This window comes from Pinus tabuliformis, chromosome Q, assembly GCF_031772625.1.
Source record: "Pinus tabuliformis cultivar Carrire ecotype Pingquan chromosome Q, CPIR1, whole genome shotgun sequence".
In the NCBI taxonomy this organism is placed as follows: Eukaryota; Viridiplantae; Streptophyta; class Pinopsida; order Pinales; family Pinaceae; genus Pinus; species Pinus tabuliformis.
This window is the reverse complement of record NC_142296.1, coordinates 986,850,748-986,870,661: the sequence shown is the minus strand read 5'-3', so window position 1 is coordinate 986,870,661 and position 19,914 is coordinate 986,850,748. Positions and strand designations below refer to the sequence as shown.

The following is a 19,914-nucleotide window of genomic DNA, read 5'->3' as shown; positions in this document are numbered from 1 at the left end:
AACAATCAATTTTGTAAACTCCTTTAAACTGATATAGATCAATATTATCCTTAACATACCTCATTGATTATATACATGTTGTATTTAATCTAGAGCACACACTTCTAAAAGTATAAATTCTCTCTGACATGTTCATAACTCTTCTTAAGCATAACAACTAAAGTAAAATCCTTATTTTGACTAAGCAAAAAAAATGAAATCCTGATGGGAGTGGGTGCCATGGTTTTCTGGAGGCGACATGGAGGATCAATGGTGATCGGATTAGGTTTTCAAAGCTGTGCAGACCTGTGCCCTACAACCATTGTAGATCGCCTGCACTTGCCCCCGTAATCCTTTACGGGTTACTACCTTCTGCTTCTTCCCTTTTACTCCTTGGATTGGGGTTTCACCTCCGTTTTAACCCTGCGGCTGCGGTTTACTCTTTACCTTCTCTTTTTTACCTCCTCAGCCGTCCCACTGACCCTCACCATTTGTAGTTAGCAACTGGCCCCTTCTGGTAGCTGTCATTGGCATAAGTTGACAGTTATGGATGAGCTGGGTGATTTCGCGGATCCTTCGGAGGATGTGCCCATCTGGACACCCACCAGGACCACTGCAGCAGGCTTATTTCCGTTCATGTCTGATTTAACCGATGAGATTGATGCCCTCCCTCCCTTTTCACGCTCCTGCATACCGCCTGTATCCCTACCAGAGGATGCCCCTTCTCCTCCTGAGTACATCACACAACCTCTCTCGCCGCGCTCTCAGGCTTTCACCGACCTTCCGTCTAACCCTATCGGCCAAACGCTCGAAGGAGAACCTACCCTAAACCCTCCCTCGGCTGTGACTAGCATCCCCTCATCTAAAAGACCCTTGGGCTCTGTTGTTCTTGGCCCAGTTCTATCTGCTCCCCTGAACCCTGCGGCTCCTCCTCTGGGGAATTATACTGGCATAGGACCTATCTCGGGGTTCTTTGCATCCATTCCATCGACGGCGGCCGAGAATATTAGGGTTTCACCTTCTCCAGAATCTACTCAACCTACCTCGGCTCCAGAATCATCGGCTGCGAGGAATTTCGAGATTTCAAGGAAAAAAAGGTATTTGAAGCTTCAGACCAGTGCGGTGCTCCTTGATCTCACAGAAGACACTCAACTTCTAGACTCTATGGACACAGCTGAGAAGGTACTTGTGGGCCGGGTTCATGGCCGACATTATAGTGTGGAGAAGCTACAACAATGGGCCTTGGAGGTCTGGGGAGAACATCTGAAAGACATCCCGAAGGTACAAACATTTGTAAAAGGGTGGTTTGCCTTACATTTCAGTTGTCTTGCGCATACCAACTGGGTATTATCCATGGTCTGGCACATCGACCAGGCCCCTGTTTTACTTCGAAGATGGACACCTCTGTTTGACCCAGAGTGGGAGCGGGTTGATGCAGGTCCAATATGGGTTCGCCTTCTCGGATTGCCCCTACATTTTTGGACAGAGGACGTTTTCAGGTGGATTGGAAATGCCCTAGGCATTTACCTTACATATGATGGCTCATTTCAGTCCACAGGGTGGATGGCTTATGCCAGGATTTTGGTACACCTGGATCTCTTGGAGGGTTTACTAGAACACATTGACATTCGGTGGCGGAACAACACCAGGAGACAGATGCTGGATTATGAGGGTGTGCCATTCCGCTGTTGGTGGTGCCACAAGGTAGGACACCTCTACAAAGACTGTCCTCTATTAGGCAAGTCTCATAAACAGCCCCCAGTACAGGAAGCGACGACCAAACCACCCATCCCACAGGATGAACAACCTCAGAATCAGGCATCCACTGAACCACAAAATATGGTTGCAACCGAGGATCTGGCCGAAAAGCAGAAGTCTCCATCAAGAAAGTCCACGGCACCCCCACAGCTGAAGAAACGAGGTCGGCCGCCTCACCGTCCTCAACCGCCTCCACCAGCTCATCCACAGGCGCCTTCCGAGGGCTCTCCCCCACCGGGTATGAATCCTCCCTTAATCTCCGCTTCCACTTGTTGCTCATCTCTATTTGACTGCATTATATCTGGATCATCTTCTGGTCTTCACACCTCAAACCCTTCTAGTGTTCCCTTGGGTATGGGTTCGATCTTAGAACCTGCTGCTTCCGCCCTGCTCTCATGTCAGGTTATGGATTGCCCCATTTACTCTCTTGCTCCATCCTCGCCTTCGCCATCCCCCCTCCCTCCATCTGCATCTACCTATTAGGCCCCCCCTTCTGTGGGGTACATGACTCGCTCAAAATCCAAGTGACAAGCCCAGGACCAGGTTGGGCTTGATATTATCCACTCCCCCCCTCCCCCTAAGCTGCACAGGGGCAAACCCTCCTCCCTATCAATAGCCCAATCTACGACAGGAGATGAGATCGCATTGGGTATTCAATCTACTATTCCCGGTACCCTTAGAGCCAGAGAATCCCCTTCTATACCCCCTCCATGAAGATCTTCTCATTTAACTGTAGAGGGTTGGCTAGGCCGGATAAAAAACTAGCACTTCGCCGTTTACTTACATCTGTAATGCTGGATATTATCTTCCTACAAGAGACCCTGGGACCAGAATTAGACATTACACAATCTCTACAAAATATGCTTCCTGGGTGGACATTTATTGGGCTTGATGCACATGGGAGATCTAGGGGATTAGCCTTGGGTTACAATACTCGTTCTATCAAGTTGCTCAACTGCTGGGGAGGAGCTGGTCACATTGGTGCAGACATCAGATCTGCGGATCTTGGAATGAATTTCAGGATTTTTAATGTTTATGGGCCCTGCCATAACAAACCTGCTTTCTGGAAAAACCTCTTGGGTTTTGATTCATTTATGGAAGACCACCTAATCATTGGCGGGGACCTCAATTTTTCCATAGGACATGCTGAGTCCTGGGGACACAGAGCTCAACGAGACTCCCTATCGGATTACTTCCTATCAGTAATGGACTCACACCATTTGATTGACATTCCCTCTGCTAAAATTCAAGCGACCTGGAGGAATAATAGGACTGGGGAAGACAGTTTGGCTCGAAGGCTTGATCGCTTCCTTGTCAAAGAAAAGGTCCTTGATTTGGGCTTTCATATTAGACAATGGGTCGGAACAGGGGGGATCTCTGATCATCTCCCCATATTTTTGGAGATTGATGGTGGGCGAGTAAAACCTAAAGGACCTTTCAAATTCTGCTCTGCCTGGCTTAAAGAAGAATCCTACATCAGTATGGTCACTGATTTTTGGAAAGCAAACCCTCCTGGGGCGAGGGATGACAGCATCAAAGGATTTATACACAATCTTACAGTATTGAAGAAAATGTCCAAACAATGGGCTCACAATAAAAGATTACAGGAGGAACACACCCTCAGAAAGATTGAAGCTGATTTAGCTGCATTTGAAAATGATCAAGGAGGAATATTCATATCTGAGGAACATAAGGAGAAGATGGCAATGCAATACTCTGCCAGGACAAAAATACTTAAAGATAGGGAAGAAATATGGAGACTAAGGAGTAGGGCCATTTGGATGCATGAAGGGGATGAAAATACAAATTTCTATCATAAATTTGCAAATGGAAGAAAGGCGGTCAACACCATATGGCAGCTACAGAATGAACAGGGGCAGATTGTCAATACCTTCCCACAATTGGCTGAGCTTGCAACATCAGGCTTCAAGTGCACATACAGTGCCCCGAGGGACACTAACCTAGCATAAATCATCAAGGTAGCACAACTATTCCCTAGATTTGTGGAACAAGAGGAGGGGGATGAATTAACAAAGGAAGTTACCCTTGAAGAATTGGAGGCCACCTTAAAATGGTTCAAAAAGGATAAAAGCCCCGGGCCTGATGGATGGTCGATAGAATTCTATTTGGCTTTCTTCGACATTATAGGTGGAGACCTGCTTAAAATTGTTGAGGACTCAAGAACCAGAGGGTATCTTGAGACTGCTATCACTTCTACCTTCATTGCACTCATCCCGAAGACAGACAATCCGACCTCCTTTGAGGATTTTCGCCCCATATCTCTCTGCAACTGCATATACAAGATCATCGCCAAGATCATTGCCAACAGGATGAGACCTATCCTTTCTAACCGCATTTCACCAGAGCAATTTGCCTTCCTACAGGATAGGCAAATACATGAGGCTGTGGGTATGGCACAGGAGGTATTACATACTCTACACACCAGGCGTGGCAAAGGTATGATTTTGAAGGTCGATTTATCAAAGGCTTTTGACAGGGTGAATTGGTTATATATTAGAATGCTTTTAAGTCATTTAGGATTTCCATTCTTGTTCATCAAATGGATCATGAGTTGCATAACTAACATCCCTTTCAGCATCCTGGTGAATGGAAGTGCTTCCCCCTTTTTTACATCTGAAAGGGGTTTGAGACAAGGTTGTCCCCTTTCGCCTTTGCTCTTCCTTCTAGTTATGGAAGGTCTCAACAATCTCATGAATGAAGAACATAGAAGGGGCAGATTAAAGGGCATAAAGATAACAGAGGGGTGCATCTTGACCCATCTACTCTTTGTAGATGATATTCTTATATTTCTCAATGGAAGTATTGGAGACCTTAGTAACATCAAATCCACCTTCTCATTCTTTCAAGTGGCTACAAGCATGCTCATCAATGACAAAAAATCCACTTTGACAGTAGCTGAATGCACTCCACATGAGATCTATTTTGCTCTTCACGTTTTTGTTTTACTCAGTTGCAGTTGTTTGAAGGATTAAAATATATGGGATACAAGTTGAAGCCTTTAGGTTATAAGATCGCTGATTGGACCTGGCTCATCTCCAAAATGGAAAAAAGACTCAATATCTGGTATCTCAAATATCTCTCGCATGCGGGCCACCTCACTCTTATCAAAAGTGTCCTAGAAGCCACTCCTGTTTACTGGATGTCTCTGGCCTGGATTCCCAGAGGCATTCTCACTAGAATACAATCCCTCTGTTGCAGATTTCTTTGGCAAGGGAACAAACAGGGCAGGACATTTGCTTGGGTCAGGTGGGAGGCCTTGAATCTACCTAAAAAATGGGGGGGATGGGGCCTCAAAAATCTTGAAGATTTCTCCTCAGCACTTGTTGCAAAACTTGGTTGGCACCTCGTATCTGCAGACAACCTTTGGATGCGGGTTACCTCTGCAAAATACATTGCCCTGATGCATACTATGGACTGGATTAGAAGACCCCACCTAGGTACTTCGGGGATATCTATCATCTGGAAGGCTGTCCTCAAGGCTTTGAATCCCATCAGAGAGGGTATCACATGGAGAATTCGTTCAGGAAATAAGGTTCGCATTGGACTCGACCCATGGGTGGGATGTGGGAATATGCATCGACTCCCTATGGAACTCATCCAACATCTTCAACAACAAAACATTACATATATAGCACAAATTGTAGACTCGGAGAATACCTCTTTTCTACAACAGGCGTGGAAGTCTGCTCATCATTTAAACATTCCTCCCGTATGGATACAACATTGGGAAGACTACACTCTGGCCCTTACAGAAGCCCACATTCGAATACTTGAGGGTGATGATGAGATCATATGGGCCCTATCAAAAAATGGCAGATATACGCCCAAAGAAGGATATTTGGCCCTGTCGGCATCGAGAAAGCCTTTGATTATCGCCGACTGGTGGAGACCTCTTTGGAAGCTTAAAGCTCCTCCCAGATCAAGGCTATTAATGTGGACCATCCTCCGGAACAAAATCCCGACTGGTGATAATCTCCTCAAGTGCGCACATTTCGACCCCCATTGGTGCAGTCTTTGCAAATGTGAAAACGAATCTGTTTGCCACTTATTTCTTGAATGCACTGAAGCTCGCAAACTGTGGGACCTTATTCTCCCTTCTATCACCCCAGCTGCAATTTGGACTGGCATTACTATAACAGAGGCCTGGCAGTCCTGGTATAATACAACATCATCGCATAAACTTCGCAACCTACCCCTACTGATTTGCTGGACTATTTGGATTGCCAGAAACAGATTAATATTTCAGGATTCAACACCGAACTGGTCTGCTTTGGTTGCCAGAGTCTTGGGCGATTACTCCCTCATACCGGATGACCCTCCACCACGAAACACCCGCATCTTCACACCTGTACAAATAGATCATAACAAACCATGGGCATTTTTTGACGGTGCGGCACAAGAGAGAGGATGTGGAGGGGGGGCTATACTGCATTTAAATCATCAACATTCTTTTAGGATGCTTATAGGCTTCAACAGAGGCACAAATAATTTTACTGAGCTCCTTGCTGCAAAACACCTCATATATTTTGCATTGGAAAAAAACTGCAGAGATTTACAATTATTTGGGGATTCTAAAATCATATGTGATTGGCTAAACAGGAAAACTAGATGTTCTACTTATACTTTGCATCACATATTGGATGAAACTTTGAGATTAATTTCATCTTTTGATTCTTTTACATGTAACCATATTTACAGGGAGCAGAACGGGGTTGCTGACAACTTATCCAAAGAGGCTGCGCTCAGGGAGTCGGGCATCTGGTTGATTAGAGAATACCATGAGGGAGCTTTCTACCAATACTTCCATCGGCCATTCATAGACTTTCCTGCTTAATTTCTGTTCTATATTTGGTATTTGTTATGGACACCCACATAACATATTTTCTTGTATATATATATTGACAATTTTGAATAGTTTGGATAAACAATATGATATGGTTTGGCCTACACCCTTATATATTGCTGCCTCCCTACATGGATCAAGGCAACAATTTTGTTTTTTGTCATGTTGTGATCTGAATATGCTATGCATCTACAGAATGTAATTTCTTTATCTTAATGAAATTGTGATTTTTCCTTGTGAAAAAAAAAAAAAAAAAAAACAAAAAACAAAAAACTCTTCTTAACCTCAAATGATAAAAAAGGATTTGTGTTCTCAAATATTTTCGTGGGTGCTTGACTGAGCTTAATCACGTACCTTTGCATCTCTTATTTCCTCATTTTTCTTTAGCTCATTATCAAACCAAGATGCTCTTACTTCCTTATTTTGTGTTGTTATTACTTTGAGTACTTATTTTTTCTTTATACATATTTTATTTCAAAAATGTCATTAACCAAGTTTCACGACTCACAAATATTAATATTAAATTATGTCTATGCCACCCATTTAGTTATATAAATCTTATGTTATAGTAATAACATTATGACCACGTTTTCTTAGGGAATACATTCCCTTTCTCCAAATCATTTATTATTATTTTCACACATGTCTACATCGATGGAATAAATCGCTAAGAGCAACTTCTTTAATTCACCACTCCTTGTGTTTTGACATTACATACTCCATTATATCACCATGAAAGGTTCAATCTCCATCATAGTTCCCTCCATTATATGGAGTGCTTTTAGCCAATTGCCTTCATTTCTAACCACAAGAAGTTATATTTATAAGATTACACAACTTTCTTACATGTTTGTTACTTATTTATAGTACAATTGTTTTCATATGTCCAATGAATTTAAAAATCTAGATTTTAGTCTTTCTAACTTATTACTTTACAATGTTCTTTTTCCATTAGGATATAATGTTATAATCTACTTCTATTATTATTATTATTCTTACTAACAATAATAACAATCTTATTTTAAGGTCATAGCCAAATCAGAAATCTAATTGGTATATGAAACCCTCTTGTTTATGGACAAGGGAACCACCTACAAGCATTGATTTAGCTACTAAAGTTTATAGAGGTGGACATACTCTACCATTCTTTGGATTCAAACTCATGACCTTTTAGAAGGAAACAAATGCTCTTAACCATTAGGCATCCTCCTATAAAATCACTCTTAGTTGATAACAAAATGAGCAAATCCTCCTCTTCGAAACCCCATTTTATAATAATAGATTAGTTAAGTTTGTCATAGTTTATATGTATAGTCAATTTCTAAGCTAGATATTATTCAGATTTCGTATTCAAATTATATACTTTGTATTTTTTTCTTTCTTTACAGAAAAAAATGTGTTTGAATAATACGTTGATATGTTATACATGTATCTAACAATGCTTCAAATGATTATAAAGAAATAATTTTAATTAAATATTTTTATATATTTATTTTATGATGTAAAATTAAACCATCCTTAGTTGCTCTTGTGTTCACATTTATTAACTTAACCTTCATCTGATTGGCCTAAAGAATTTATGCATATTCTAGTTGTGAAAAATATGTTTCTCTAGCTAATGAGGTATATTGATATATTGAATGATTGTTTCAGGCATCATCTTTTATGTTTGACCCCAAAACCCAGTAGCTTCAATCTCTTTAAGCTCCTTTCAACTCTCAATATTATAGTGAAAGTAAAGAAGGCAAGAGATTGTTGGAAAGGAAAAACTCTTAAGCTAACAAGTCTTAAGTCAACTAATAAGCCATGTCTATTAGCCCCAAATTGTTCCTCACAAGCCAATAACATGTCAATAACATGCCACAAATTTCACAACCACGTATTAGGGGGATGGATCACTCTTATTAAGGAGTTACTCCCCAAAATTTGAGCAAGAGGCCTCACTCTCCTCCTCTGCTCTTAAATTCATATGGTAATGGATGGCTCGAAGAAGCTTAGAAAAAGTTAAAAGTTTGAGTTGTATGCACAACTACTTTTGTCATGCTCTATAAGGTCTATCTTCCTCAAACCCAATTGAATCCTTTGTGGATTTAATTTGAAGAATAAGAGGAGATGATTTTGGAATCCATTATCGTCCCTATTCAATGAAGGAGTGATCCAAATGGATTTGGGAATGCCCTCTAAGTCTTCTTAAAACTATTAAAAATCATGCGAAAGCCAAAAAAATCCTTTAAAGGATCAAAAAAATTGAAGGAGGGACACCCTTAATAGAGCGGGAAAACACTATCGGGCAGCCCAAAACTCGTGAAGTCAATGAAAAAACATAGTAATTGGAGGCGGAACCAGTGATGCACAGTAGCTGTCCGATCTGGCCGATCAACAATCCAGATCAGATCGGCGATCGCGATCGGCGGTTACCTTCGGTAGAGATCGGCGGGATAAACTCAAGAGTAGTGATTGCAAACAACGATATCAGTGCTTTATATACATATATGGTGACGACGATTGGTGGAGTTAATATGGACCATCGATCAAGCGCGCAGATCGACAACCCATATTAACTCAGAGGATCGCTAAAGAGGGATTGCAGGAACACTTATAACGGCCTGGGGCATTGCGATGAGCGATCAGAGTGACCCGATGATCCGGACCCGCTAGGATTATCGACAATGTTTTATAGGATTTCAAGTCTGTAATGGGGCCATTTCAATGTATTTTCACGATTTTGTGTATTTCCGAAATACAAAGGAATCGAGCCATTCCAATATGCAATTGCCGATCTATAAACGAACCCGATAGAGAAATGAAACATATTTAAGGACTTTCAAAGTCCGATATATGAGTTTTTGGTGGATTTCTCCATTTCAAATACATTTCCCTGTGTTTTAATAGGGTGTGGCTGTCTTAAGAATTTCAGAGACCCGGGCACTCTGGCATTATGGATAGGTGGCCACCTCCCCTCCATACGTTAAACAATGATTGAGAAACGTTGGCAGGGGGATTCTAAGCGTTCAGAGGCCAAGGAGACTGAGAGCCAAGGATATGAAACAAACAGGCATCACAACTGGCTTTAAAAAGCCACAAACAGAGAGCAAACAGGGGAGGCAGTATTGAAGAGAAAATGCGAGACAGAGTTGAGGGTAGATTGAGAGCTGTGTGGGAGTCTGTGTACTTAGAGGAAGCTTGAGGGATTCAAGTGAGGCTCTTGTAAATGCATCTGTTGTGTGTGAGGCTCAAACTGAGCTCACTATTGTAAAAACTCTGTTTGAAGACTTAATAGAGAGGCCACCACTGAAGGCTGGACCAGGAGATGTAGCCCAGGAGTATTGGGTGAACTCCTTATTAAATCTGCTGTGTTTTTATGTGTTTGAATATTATAGTATATTACTGCTTCAAAGTCTATGTATTTCGCAATCTGATCTATCCATTGCATAAAATGGCATAGGCACATCCATGCACATAAGTCTGTAATACCTTATTAATTATCTTAGATCTCATTTTCAGATCAAGTGGTATCAGAGCTTTAGGTTGCTAAGGTTAGACAAGCTTGTGCTGGACTATTTGTGAATGATAACTAGATCAAAGCTTATATTAGGAAAAGGAGAATTGATTGAATCTAACCCATAATTGGTAGAGTCTATCTTAAGAGGAAAATGTCAGAAGAAGTTCCCTTGGAATCAGACCCTCAGTTCATGGATAGTTTCATGACCATGAGAGCCATGGTAGAAGCAATGTATAGATAATTTAAGAAAGGTTGAAATGAAGATTCTTCCACTTCCAAACAAGACAAGGGAACAAAAGAATATCTTATAGATGGCCATTTTGAAGGCAAAGGGAAAGGAAAAGAGGTTCCTCTGCCCACCCCTCCTGATAGCTCTGAAAATAAAAAGAAGAAAACATCTTTGATTAAATTAGATGTTAAATTTGATTTGCCAATATATGATGGAGAGCTAAATGCAAAGAAGCTAGATAACTGGATTAGGAAGATTGATGTGTATTGCAGGGTGAAAAATATTGACTCAGACAGGAGTAAAATTTAGCTGGCCAGCCTACGCCTTGGAGGAACTGCCTTGGTATGGTGGGAAGGTAGGACACAAGCTGACTTGAAAAAGCATGGTAAAATTCTTTCTGTCTGGAGTGAAATTGTTTCTGCAATTAAAAAACAATTCTATCCACTGGCTTATATGCAACAAGCTATGATGAGTTGGCAAACTCTTCGCCAATTAAAAGGGCAAAGTGTACAAAGTTACACCCAAGAGTTTAGAAAAAGATCTTTGATTCTAGGCATTTCTTTAGACTCACCTGAAACTTTGCTGAAGTATATAGGTGGTCTACATAGTTATTTGAGACATACCATTCTCATGTTTAACCCTACTAGCATAGATGAGGTATCTGTTCAAGCTACCCATCTAGAGGCTAGAGGCAAGAACGTGAACCCAGAGATTGGGGGACCATACAAACCCACTGCAAAAAGAACAAGGAAAAGAGGAAGCAGAAATGGAAAGAGAGCAAGGCCAATACTATACAGAAGTCCAAACCTTCATGCACTAACTGCGAGAAGGATGGACATGATGATGAACATTTTTGGTCTTTGCATCCAAAGCTGAAGCCCAAGAAGTTCAATGGCAAGAAGAAGAAATCTGTTGTTGCTGTTCAAAAAGATTTGCGGTCAGTCTCAGGTGATGAAACAACCATCACAGCCACAGGTATACAAGGTAAAAATTCTGAAGCATCTTCAAGTAATTTTGCCCAAACTATTGATAGTGAAGAAAATGAGAGAAGAAGACATGAACTTTTCCATATTAGAGTTATTTCCAAGCATCAAAAGATTGATACTTTATTTGACAGTGGCTCACAAGTAAATTTAATTTCTGAACCAATTGTAAAGAAACTGGGATTGCTAGCCACACCTCACAAGAAGCCATATCCATTAGGTTGGTTATGTGATAAAGCTAAACTACAAGTGACTAGACAATGTAAACTTAGATTTTCTTTTGGGTCACCATTTGTGGATGAGGTTGAGTTAGATATTGTTCCCTTGGATATATGTGGAATTGTTTTAGGAAGTCCTTACTTGTATGATAGAAAAGCAATTTTCTATAGAGCAGAAAATAAGTATCAACTTGTTAAAGATGGAATAGAATATATTATGAGAGCTCACTAACTAAAAAATAATTATACTCTCATAAACTCAAGGCAGATGAAAAGGATTGTAAATTCATGCAAGCAATTTTTACTGATGGTTGTAAAGGAAAAGAAACCTGAAAAAGCCAAAGTATTTGAAGGCTGTGATGCTAAACAACAAGCTGATTTAGAAAGGGTTGTTTCAGAATATGATATATTATTTCAAGAGCCTAAAAGTATGCCACCAAAAAGGGAAATTGTACATGATATTAATTTGCAGCAAGATGCCCCATTACCTAACATCGGAATGTACAGGTTATCCACTTTAGAGAATGCAGAAATCAAGAAGTAGGTATAGGAGCTGCTCAAGAAAGGGTTCATAAGACCAAGCACATCAACATGCAGATCTCCAATCCTGTTGGTGAGAAAGAAGGACGGTTTGTGGAGGATGTGCATTGACTATAGAGCACTAAATAAAATAACGATCAAGAATCGTTATCCCCTTCCTCGCATAGATGATCTATTGGATTAGTTGAAAGAGGCTGTTTACTTTTCCAAGTTGGACCTACGTAGTGGTTACCATCATGTTAGAGTAGCAAAGCAAGATGCATGGAAGAGTGCTTTCAAAACAAAGCAAGGGTTGTATGAATGGCTAGTTATGCCTTTTGGCTTAACTAATGCTCCTGCCACTTTCATGAGAGTAATGAATGATGTACTCAAGCCTTTCATTGATGATTTTGTAATTGTATATTTGGATGACATTCTTGTATTCAGTAAAACATAGGAAGAACATTTAAAGCATGTGAAGCAGACGCTAGATGTTTTGAAAAAGGAAAATCTCTATGTTAAATTATCAAAATGTGAATTTGGAAAATCATCTTTGAATTATTTGGGTCATATAGTAGGGGGTGGTGAACTGAAGACAGATCCCTCTAAGGTTGCAGTCATTGTAAACTGGCTTAAGCCCAAGTCTGCTACAGAAGTTAGAAGCTTCCTAGGGGCATCACAATACTGGAGAAAGTTCATTGCTAACTTTTCCTTAATTTCAGCTCCCTTACATGCATTGACAGGATTGACCAAGGTGTTTCAGTGGGGAGGCAAACAACAGAAAGCCTTCGACACCTTGAAAGAAAAAATTATTACAACACCGGTATTAGCATTGCCAAACCTTCAACAACCATTTGAGATCGAAACAGATGCCAGTGATTATGCCATGGGAGTAGTGTTGATTCAACATGGTAAACCCATATGCTACCATTATGAGACTTTTAATTCCGCAGTAGTTAATTTTTTTTTTTATCGGTAAAAGACTATCTAGACTATTATATTATATTTACATGTAAACTTTACAAACAGTGAGACAGGCTTTCCAGGGCCAGCAGTTGCACCTTGGATAGCTTAGCTTTGAAACAAAAAGCTCCCATGCAGGGGCAGCACCTACAGAATTTCCAAAATCACCTACAAGACTAACAGAGTCCCTCCAAAATCTAATCGTTGCTGGAGGCCCAAAAGACATGAGTAGCAGCGTGCTAAGGGGCCTCATTGCACTTAACAGACCCATGACTGCCCACGCAGGGGCTTTCAACAGAAACTGACTGTGTGCCTTGGACCGGCAAGAACCAAACAGTGTTGAAAAATTGACAATAGACCCGACAAACATAAACCAGACAAACATAAGTATAAACTGCCAGCCAACAAACATAGTGATATCCGGAACCGACATACTCGCAGAAGCTTTAATCCTGGATTCGGGCTGAGAGAGGAGGGCGTGTGTTGAGTCGTGCTTCAGAGTCCTGGTCCTCGCAGAGACTTTTGTCTTCCACAATGTAGCACCACCCCTGCCCCTCAGGGACTCCTTCCCACATCGCCTTCCTTTTGTCCTCAGCAATGCCCTGAGGTGCCGGCCCCATTGGATTTGAGGTGCCTTGCATAATCTCCTTCCCCGAAATGCCTGCCTCAATCGGGGGCAAAACAGCAGGGCTATCCTCACCAGAGCCTCCTGGAGGCTTCTCCAACGTATCCAGAGGATTTTCAACTTCATTTCCTTCAGGGATTTTGGTGAAAAGAACTGAAATGTGGGCGTTGACTCCTGCATTGTCTGCTGAGCTGCCCAGAGTGAACACCACGGAGCCGAATGCCGGAAGCACTGGCCCTCCCTCGCTAGAGCTACCAACCTCCAAGAATTGCCCGGCTGGGAGTTGTGTGGCTCTTGCCCGCCTATGACAGTAGCAACAACAACAATGATGGTGTTCATCTGCTGCAGGGGGTCGAGAGGAAGATCCTCTCCATGGTCCCCGTCTGCTAGGCTGTCGCTCCCGTAATTTGGCCATGTCTTCTTCGCTGCCACCCTCAAATACCTGAGAGAATAGGTGAGAATAGGCACAGTGCAGATTTCGCCCCAATCCCCACACTGGTGCGACGAATTCTGAGCGACTTCCTCCTGCGAGAGAGTTAACACTTCTCGCTTCCAGTTGTTCCAGAAATCTCTCGAATTGCACCCCCTTCCTACAGCAGCAGCTTGAATTGCAGCAGCAAGAGGCTTCAACATCCACCGACCCGAAATTTCTCTGCTCTCGCACCCTTCGAACCTCGACATGCCAATGAACCTGCGTCGTCGCTCCGGTCCATTGATATTGTACTCCATTCCTTCGTTGCAGGCGTGCATTAACTTCCTTCTGCGCCACCATCGAAAACCTCTGCCTAACATTGAATGCCCATCGCTTCGATGCTGAGCCATTATACCTTGACGACGTTCTACCATGGAGTCGTAAGGTTAACACGGGGCGGCACATGCTGGGCGTGTGGCACACCCCCCCTTGACGTATCATCACCCGCATCCGGGGAATTCCGCAGTAGTTAATTATCCTACATATGATAAAGAATTGTATGCATTAGTCCAGAGTGTGAAAAAGTGGAAACATTACTTAATGGGCAAAGAAACAATAATACATACTGATCATCATCCACTTCAGTACTTGCACTCACAAACTAAACTGCAACAGTCAAGACACTATAGATGGATGGGTTTCCTACAACAGTTTCATTTAGTCATCAGATATAAAAAGGGCATACACAATAAAGTTGCAGATATGTTGTCCAGACCAATCATAAATGCATCTAGTATACCATAACTCAGTAATGCATGAAAGCTACATTGAACAATATGCTCAAGATATAGATTTTAAAGATGTATATGCAGCTTTAAGTAATGGAAAAAAGGTAGAAGAATTGGATTACTATATTAAGGACTGACTCTTGTATCATTTGGGAAAGCTATGCATTCCACAAACATAGAGAATTAATATAATTAGGGAAGCACATACTTCTTTGATATCAGGTCATTTTGGTGTAAGAAAAACAATTGCACAACTACAAAGATACTGCTATTGGCAAAAAATGCATGAAACAGTTTCTAGATATGTAAGAGGGTGTACCATGTGTGCTAAAAGCAAGCCCAACAATAGAAAACTAGGCTTGTACACTCCACTGCCAGTCCCTTCCCGTCCTTGGGAAAGTGTTTCCATGGACTTTGTTGGAGGATTGCCAAAATCTAGAAATGGTCATGACTATTTATATGTTATTGTGGATAGGTTCAACAAAATGTGTATTTTAATACCTTGTAATAAGCAGATTACAGCTGAACAAACAACGAAATTGTTCTTTTAGCATGTCTGGGTGCATTTTGGGTTACCCACTTCCATAGTATCTGATCGAGACTCCCGATTTGTTGGGAAGTTTTGGTCAAGTCTGTGGGAATTAATGGACACCAGACTAAAGAAAAGCATAGCCTTTCATCCACAGATAGATGGCCAAACAGAGGTAGTCAACCGGACGGTGATCCAGTTGCTTAGGGGTTATTGCAACAAGCATCCCAAGCTTTGGGATGAACATTTATGTTATGTGCAACACACTTACAACTGTGCTAAACATTCTTCTACACAGAGATCTCCTTTTGAGACCTGTTTTGGTTTTATACCAAGGTCTCCCTTGGATTTTGTCTTTGAAAAAGATATAGCAGTTGCTGGACACAGTGATGTGGACAAAGCAACCAGATTCATTAAACAAATCCAAGAAATTCACCAAGCAATGCAGGAACAGCTGGAAAAGAGCCAAGCCAAATATAAGGCAAGGCATGATAAACACTAGGTGGAGCACAACTTCCAAGTTGGCGATCAAGTATGGCTGTATATCAGCAAGGACAAAATGCAAGGTGAAGGAAAGAAGTTGAAGCCAATAAGGTATGGACCTTTTAAGGTACTTGAGAAAATTGGTGAGAATGCTTTCCGCCTTGATTTGTCAACATACATGCACATATATTCAGTAGTAAATTCAGAAAATTTAAGACTGTTTGAACCTCCATTAATTGAAGTTCCTGAAGAGCACAGTCAATTGCCTTCCATTGATGATCTGTTGCCTAAATACCTTAATGAACTGCAAGAAGATACAGTTTTGGATAGGAAGGTGAGGACAACGCGTAGAGGAGATGTTGAGTACCTAAGGATTGGACTCAAAGGTTCAAAACCCAACAGTGCAAAATGGATAGAGATTGGACAAGTGAGGCAGCAATATCCTCACTTGATTGATGCTTGAAAACCAACTTTTGGTGGTCCAAAAGCCTTTTTCAGTGGGAAAGCGTGATCCAAATGGATCCGGGAATGCCCTCTAAGTCTTCTTAAAACAATTAAAAATCATGCCAAAGCCAAAAAAATCCTTTAAAGGATCAAAAACATTGAAAGAGGGACACCCTTAATAGAGCGGAAAAACACTATCGGGCAGCCCAAAACCTGTGAAGTCAATGAAAAAAATAGAGTAATTGGAGGCGGAACCAGTGATGCACAGTAGCCGTCCGATCTGGCCGATCAACGGTCCAGATCAGATCGGCGATCGCGATCGGCGGTTACCTTAGGCAGAGATCGGCGGGATAAACTCAGGAGTAGCGATTGCAAACAACGATATCGGTGCTTTGTATACATATATGGCGACGACGATTGACGGAGTTAATATGGACCGTCGATTAAGCGCGCAGATCGACGACCCATATTAACTCGAAGGATCGCTATCGGGGGATCGCAGGAGCGCTTATAATGGCCCGGGGCATTGTGATGAGCGATCAGAGCGACCCGATGATCCGGACCCGATAGGATTATCGGCAATGTTTTATAGGATTTCAAGTCTGTAATGGGGCCATTTCAATGTATTTTCACGATTTTTGTGTATTTCCGAAATACAAAGGAATCGAGCCATTCTGATATGCGATTGCCGATCTATGAATGAACCCGATAGAGAAATGAAACATATTTAAGGACTTTCAAAGTCCGATATATGAGTTTTTGGTGGATTTCTCCATTTCAAATACATTTCCCTGTGTTTTAACAGAGCGCGACTGTATTAAGAATTTCAGAGACCAAGGCACTCTGGTGTTGTGGATAGGTGGCCACCTCCCCTCCATATGTTAAACAATGATTGAGAAACGTTGGCAGGGGGATTCTAAGTGTTTAGAGGCCAGGGAGACTGAGAGGCGAGTATATGAAATGAACAGGCAGCATAGATGGCTTTAAAAAGCCACAGACATAGAGCAAACGGGGGAGGAAGTATTGAAGAGCAAATGCGAGACAGAGTTTAGGGCAGATTGAGAGCTGTGTGGGAGTTTGTGTACTCAAAGGAAGCTTGAGGGATTCAAATGAGGCTCTTGTAAATGCATCTGTTGTGTGTGAGGCTCAAACTGAGCTCACTATTGTAAAAACTCTAGTTGAAGACTTAATAGAGAGGCCACCACTAAAGGCTGGACCAGGGGATGTAGCCCAGGAGTATTGGGTGAACTCCTTATTAAATCTGTTGTGTTTTTATGTGTTTGACTATTATAGGCTTTTACTGCTTCAAAGTCTATGTATTTCGCAATCTGATCGATCCATTGCGTAAAATAACATAGGCACATCCATGCACATAAGTCTGTAATACCTTATTAATTATCTTAGATCTCATTTTCATATCAAGGAGGCACCATGGAACATTAGGGAGTCATATGACTTATGTTAAAAACCTATATTCACAATAATGATTTTCTTTTTAGGATCTAGAAGTTTTAATAATATAATAGGTAAATATTTTTAGTTTAATTTGAATTTTCATTGATTAGGTGGATAATAATTTTCCTTTCATAGGAAAATTTGATTTAATTTGAGCATGAACCATATCATTGGGTTTTGAAGTTGAATAGGCTAGTGTATTTGGTTCCTTTCCCCCTAGTGGACCATAATGAAGTCACAATGCCTATCTTTATGTGCTTCCCCATTGGATGGTTAGGTTGCATGCTGCTTCTTGCTCCTCTTATTATGCTCTTAATCTTGTGTCCTTATTTACTTAAGTTTTTCCTAGCATTGAACTTAACGATGGCCTACCTCTTTTTCTTACTTTTTCTTCATGTGGGTTTCTTTAACATTTGTTGTTTCTAATAATAATAATAATAATATCCATTTTTAAGGTCACAGCCAAGCCAGACACCAAATTGGTGTATGAGACCCCCTTGTTTGTGGGAAAGGGACCCACCTCCGCACAACAATTTTGACTGCTAAGTCTACAAAGTTATACGTACTCTACCCCCCTCTGGTTTTGAACCTGCGACTTCTTAGGAGGAAACACGTGCTCTACATCTATACCATTTGTTGAGCACAACTCTTTAGGAAATTGCAAAATTCTATTTTGAATGCCCTCCTTGATAATATAAAAAGGTAGCACATCTACAAGTACCTGTGGATCTACACATGGTTTCAAAAATACATTATGCATATTAATTTCAAAATAATTGAATCACCATACTTATCAACAAGATTCATGGAATTCAATCTGATTCAACATTTTATTTTATTATTTGCATGTACTAATGTTGAAATACCAAGTTTGTATAACCTTTAGCTACTTGTCTTTGGTAAACTTCCATACATTAAACTTTAGCATTGGAAATGACATGGTAACATATATGTCATGGGTTCACCATCTTGGTGATTTCCAAGAAATCAATGTCAAAATAAGTAAACCCAACTATAATGGAACTCCCTATCCAACTCCTGAGCATCCACACAATCCTGTATAAATACATTTTGAAGATACCATGCTGAGGTCATCTTGATGCCCCACATGGACCACCCCTAAAGGGCATTCATCTTTCCAATATTTGTGAACCAACTTAAAAACTAGCAATTGAATTGCAAACTTGATGTTTTGGTTCTAGATCATTGATGACCATGTCATGTGATCCTTTTATATGTACGAAAATTCGAATATATATATTGTCAATTGCAATATTATGGTCCATCGTCGCGTCAACCACATCCTCACCCTATTTTGGTAGTCCTAATGCTTCATGTAACATGTGTAGTTCGATTGGATATGCGTGGCCAAACCATAAGTACCCTCCATGTAACCTACTAAATTAAAATATCACACAACAATTGATGGTTGTTCTACTTCCAAAGTGTGGCACATCTAATGGGGACATGTTCCCTAATTTGTATAGTTTTATTGCCTATGCCTTCAACACCATCTCTCAGTACCATTTAATAGTGTTTTGATCTCTGTGTAATTCTCAAATTGTAGATTTAGAAATTGATTGTCATCCTACAAATTACAATCACAAAACCCACTAATTACAACCTTCCCTTGCAAGGGTTTAATGTTGTTCAATTTTTCATGTGCTTCTACCATCAACATATTTGCTTCTTTATGTGCCTTTTTATTTAGATGAAGCTTTAGTTTATATGAAGTCACCATTATCACAATTTTTTCACACACACTACTCTTATGTCACTACATTTCTCAACAAATCTTTACTATAGATTCAAAATCAATGCAATAGATTGTCTAACAACTACCTTCCAACTTATGGAGCTTGTAGCAACAAACATCTCATCACTACATCCTCAACTTTTCTTATCAAGAACCTCCATCAATCAATACTCATCACAAGTGCTTCAAAATGTAACTATTATTTCCTTGCATTGTCCTTTTATTGTGATTTCATTTTTAGCTTCCTGCAATTGTTTACATCTTGCTATCCTTGTCATCTCTATATTTGTTTTCCCCTTCATCACATCAATTGAAGCATATAATTGTTGTTTTTTCTCAAAATTGCAATACCTTTATTCACTTCATTAGTTTTACCTATAATTGTTAACCATCAATAGCTAATCATT

The 19,914-nt window shown here is 40.7% G+C and overlaps 1 protein-coding gene across 1 annotated transcript; it reads left to right on the top strand.

The window, feature by feature from the left end:
• The first annotated feature begins 2,447 nt into the window (after positions 1-2,447).
• LOC149222795 (uncharacterized) lies at positions 2,448-3,707 on the top strand. Its single transcript, XM_089387680.1, has one exon. The coding sequence runs from the start codon at positions 2,448-2,450 to the stop codon at positions 3,705-3,707; it is 1,260 nt and encodes a 419-aa protein (XP_089243806.1).
• The last annotated feature ends 16,207 nt before the right edge of the window (positions 3,708-19,914 follow it).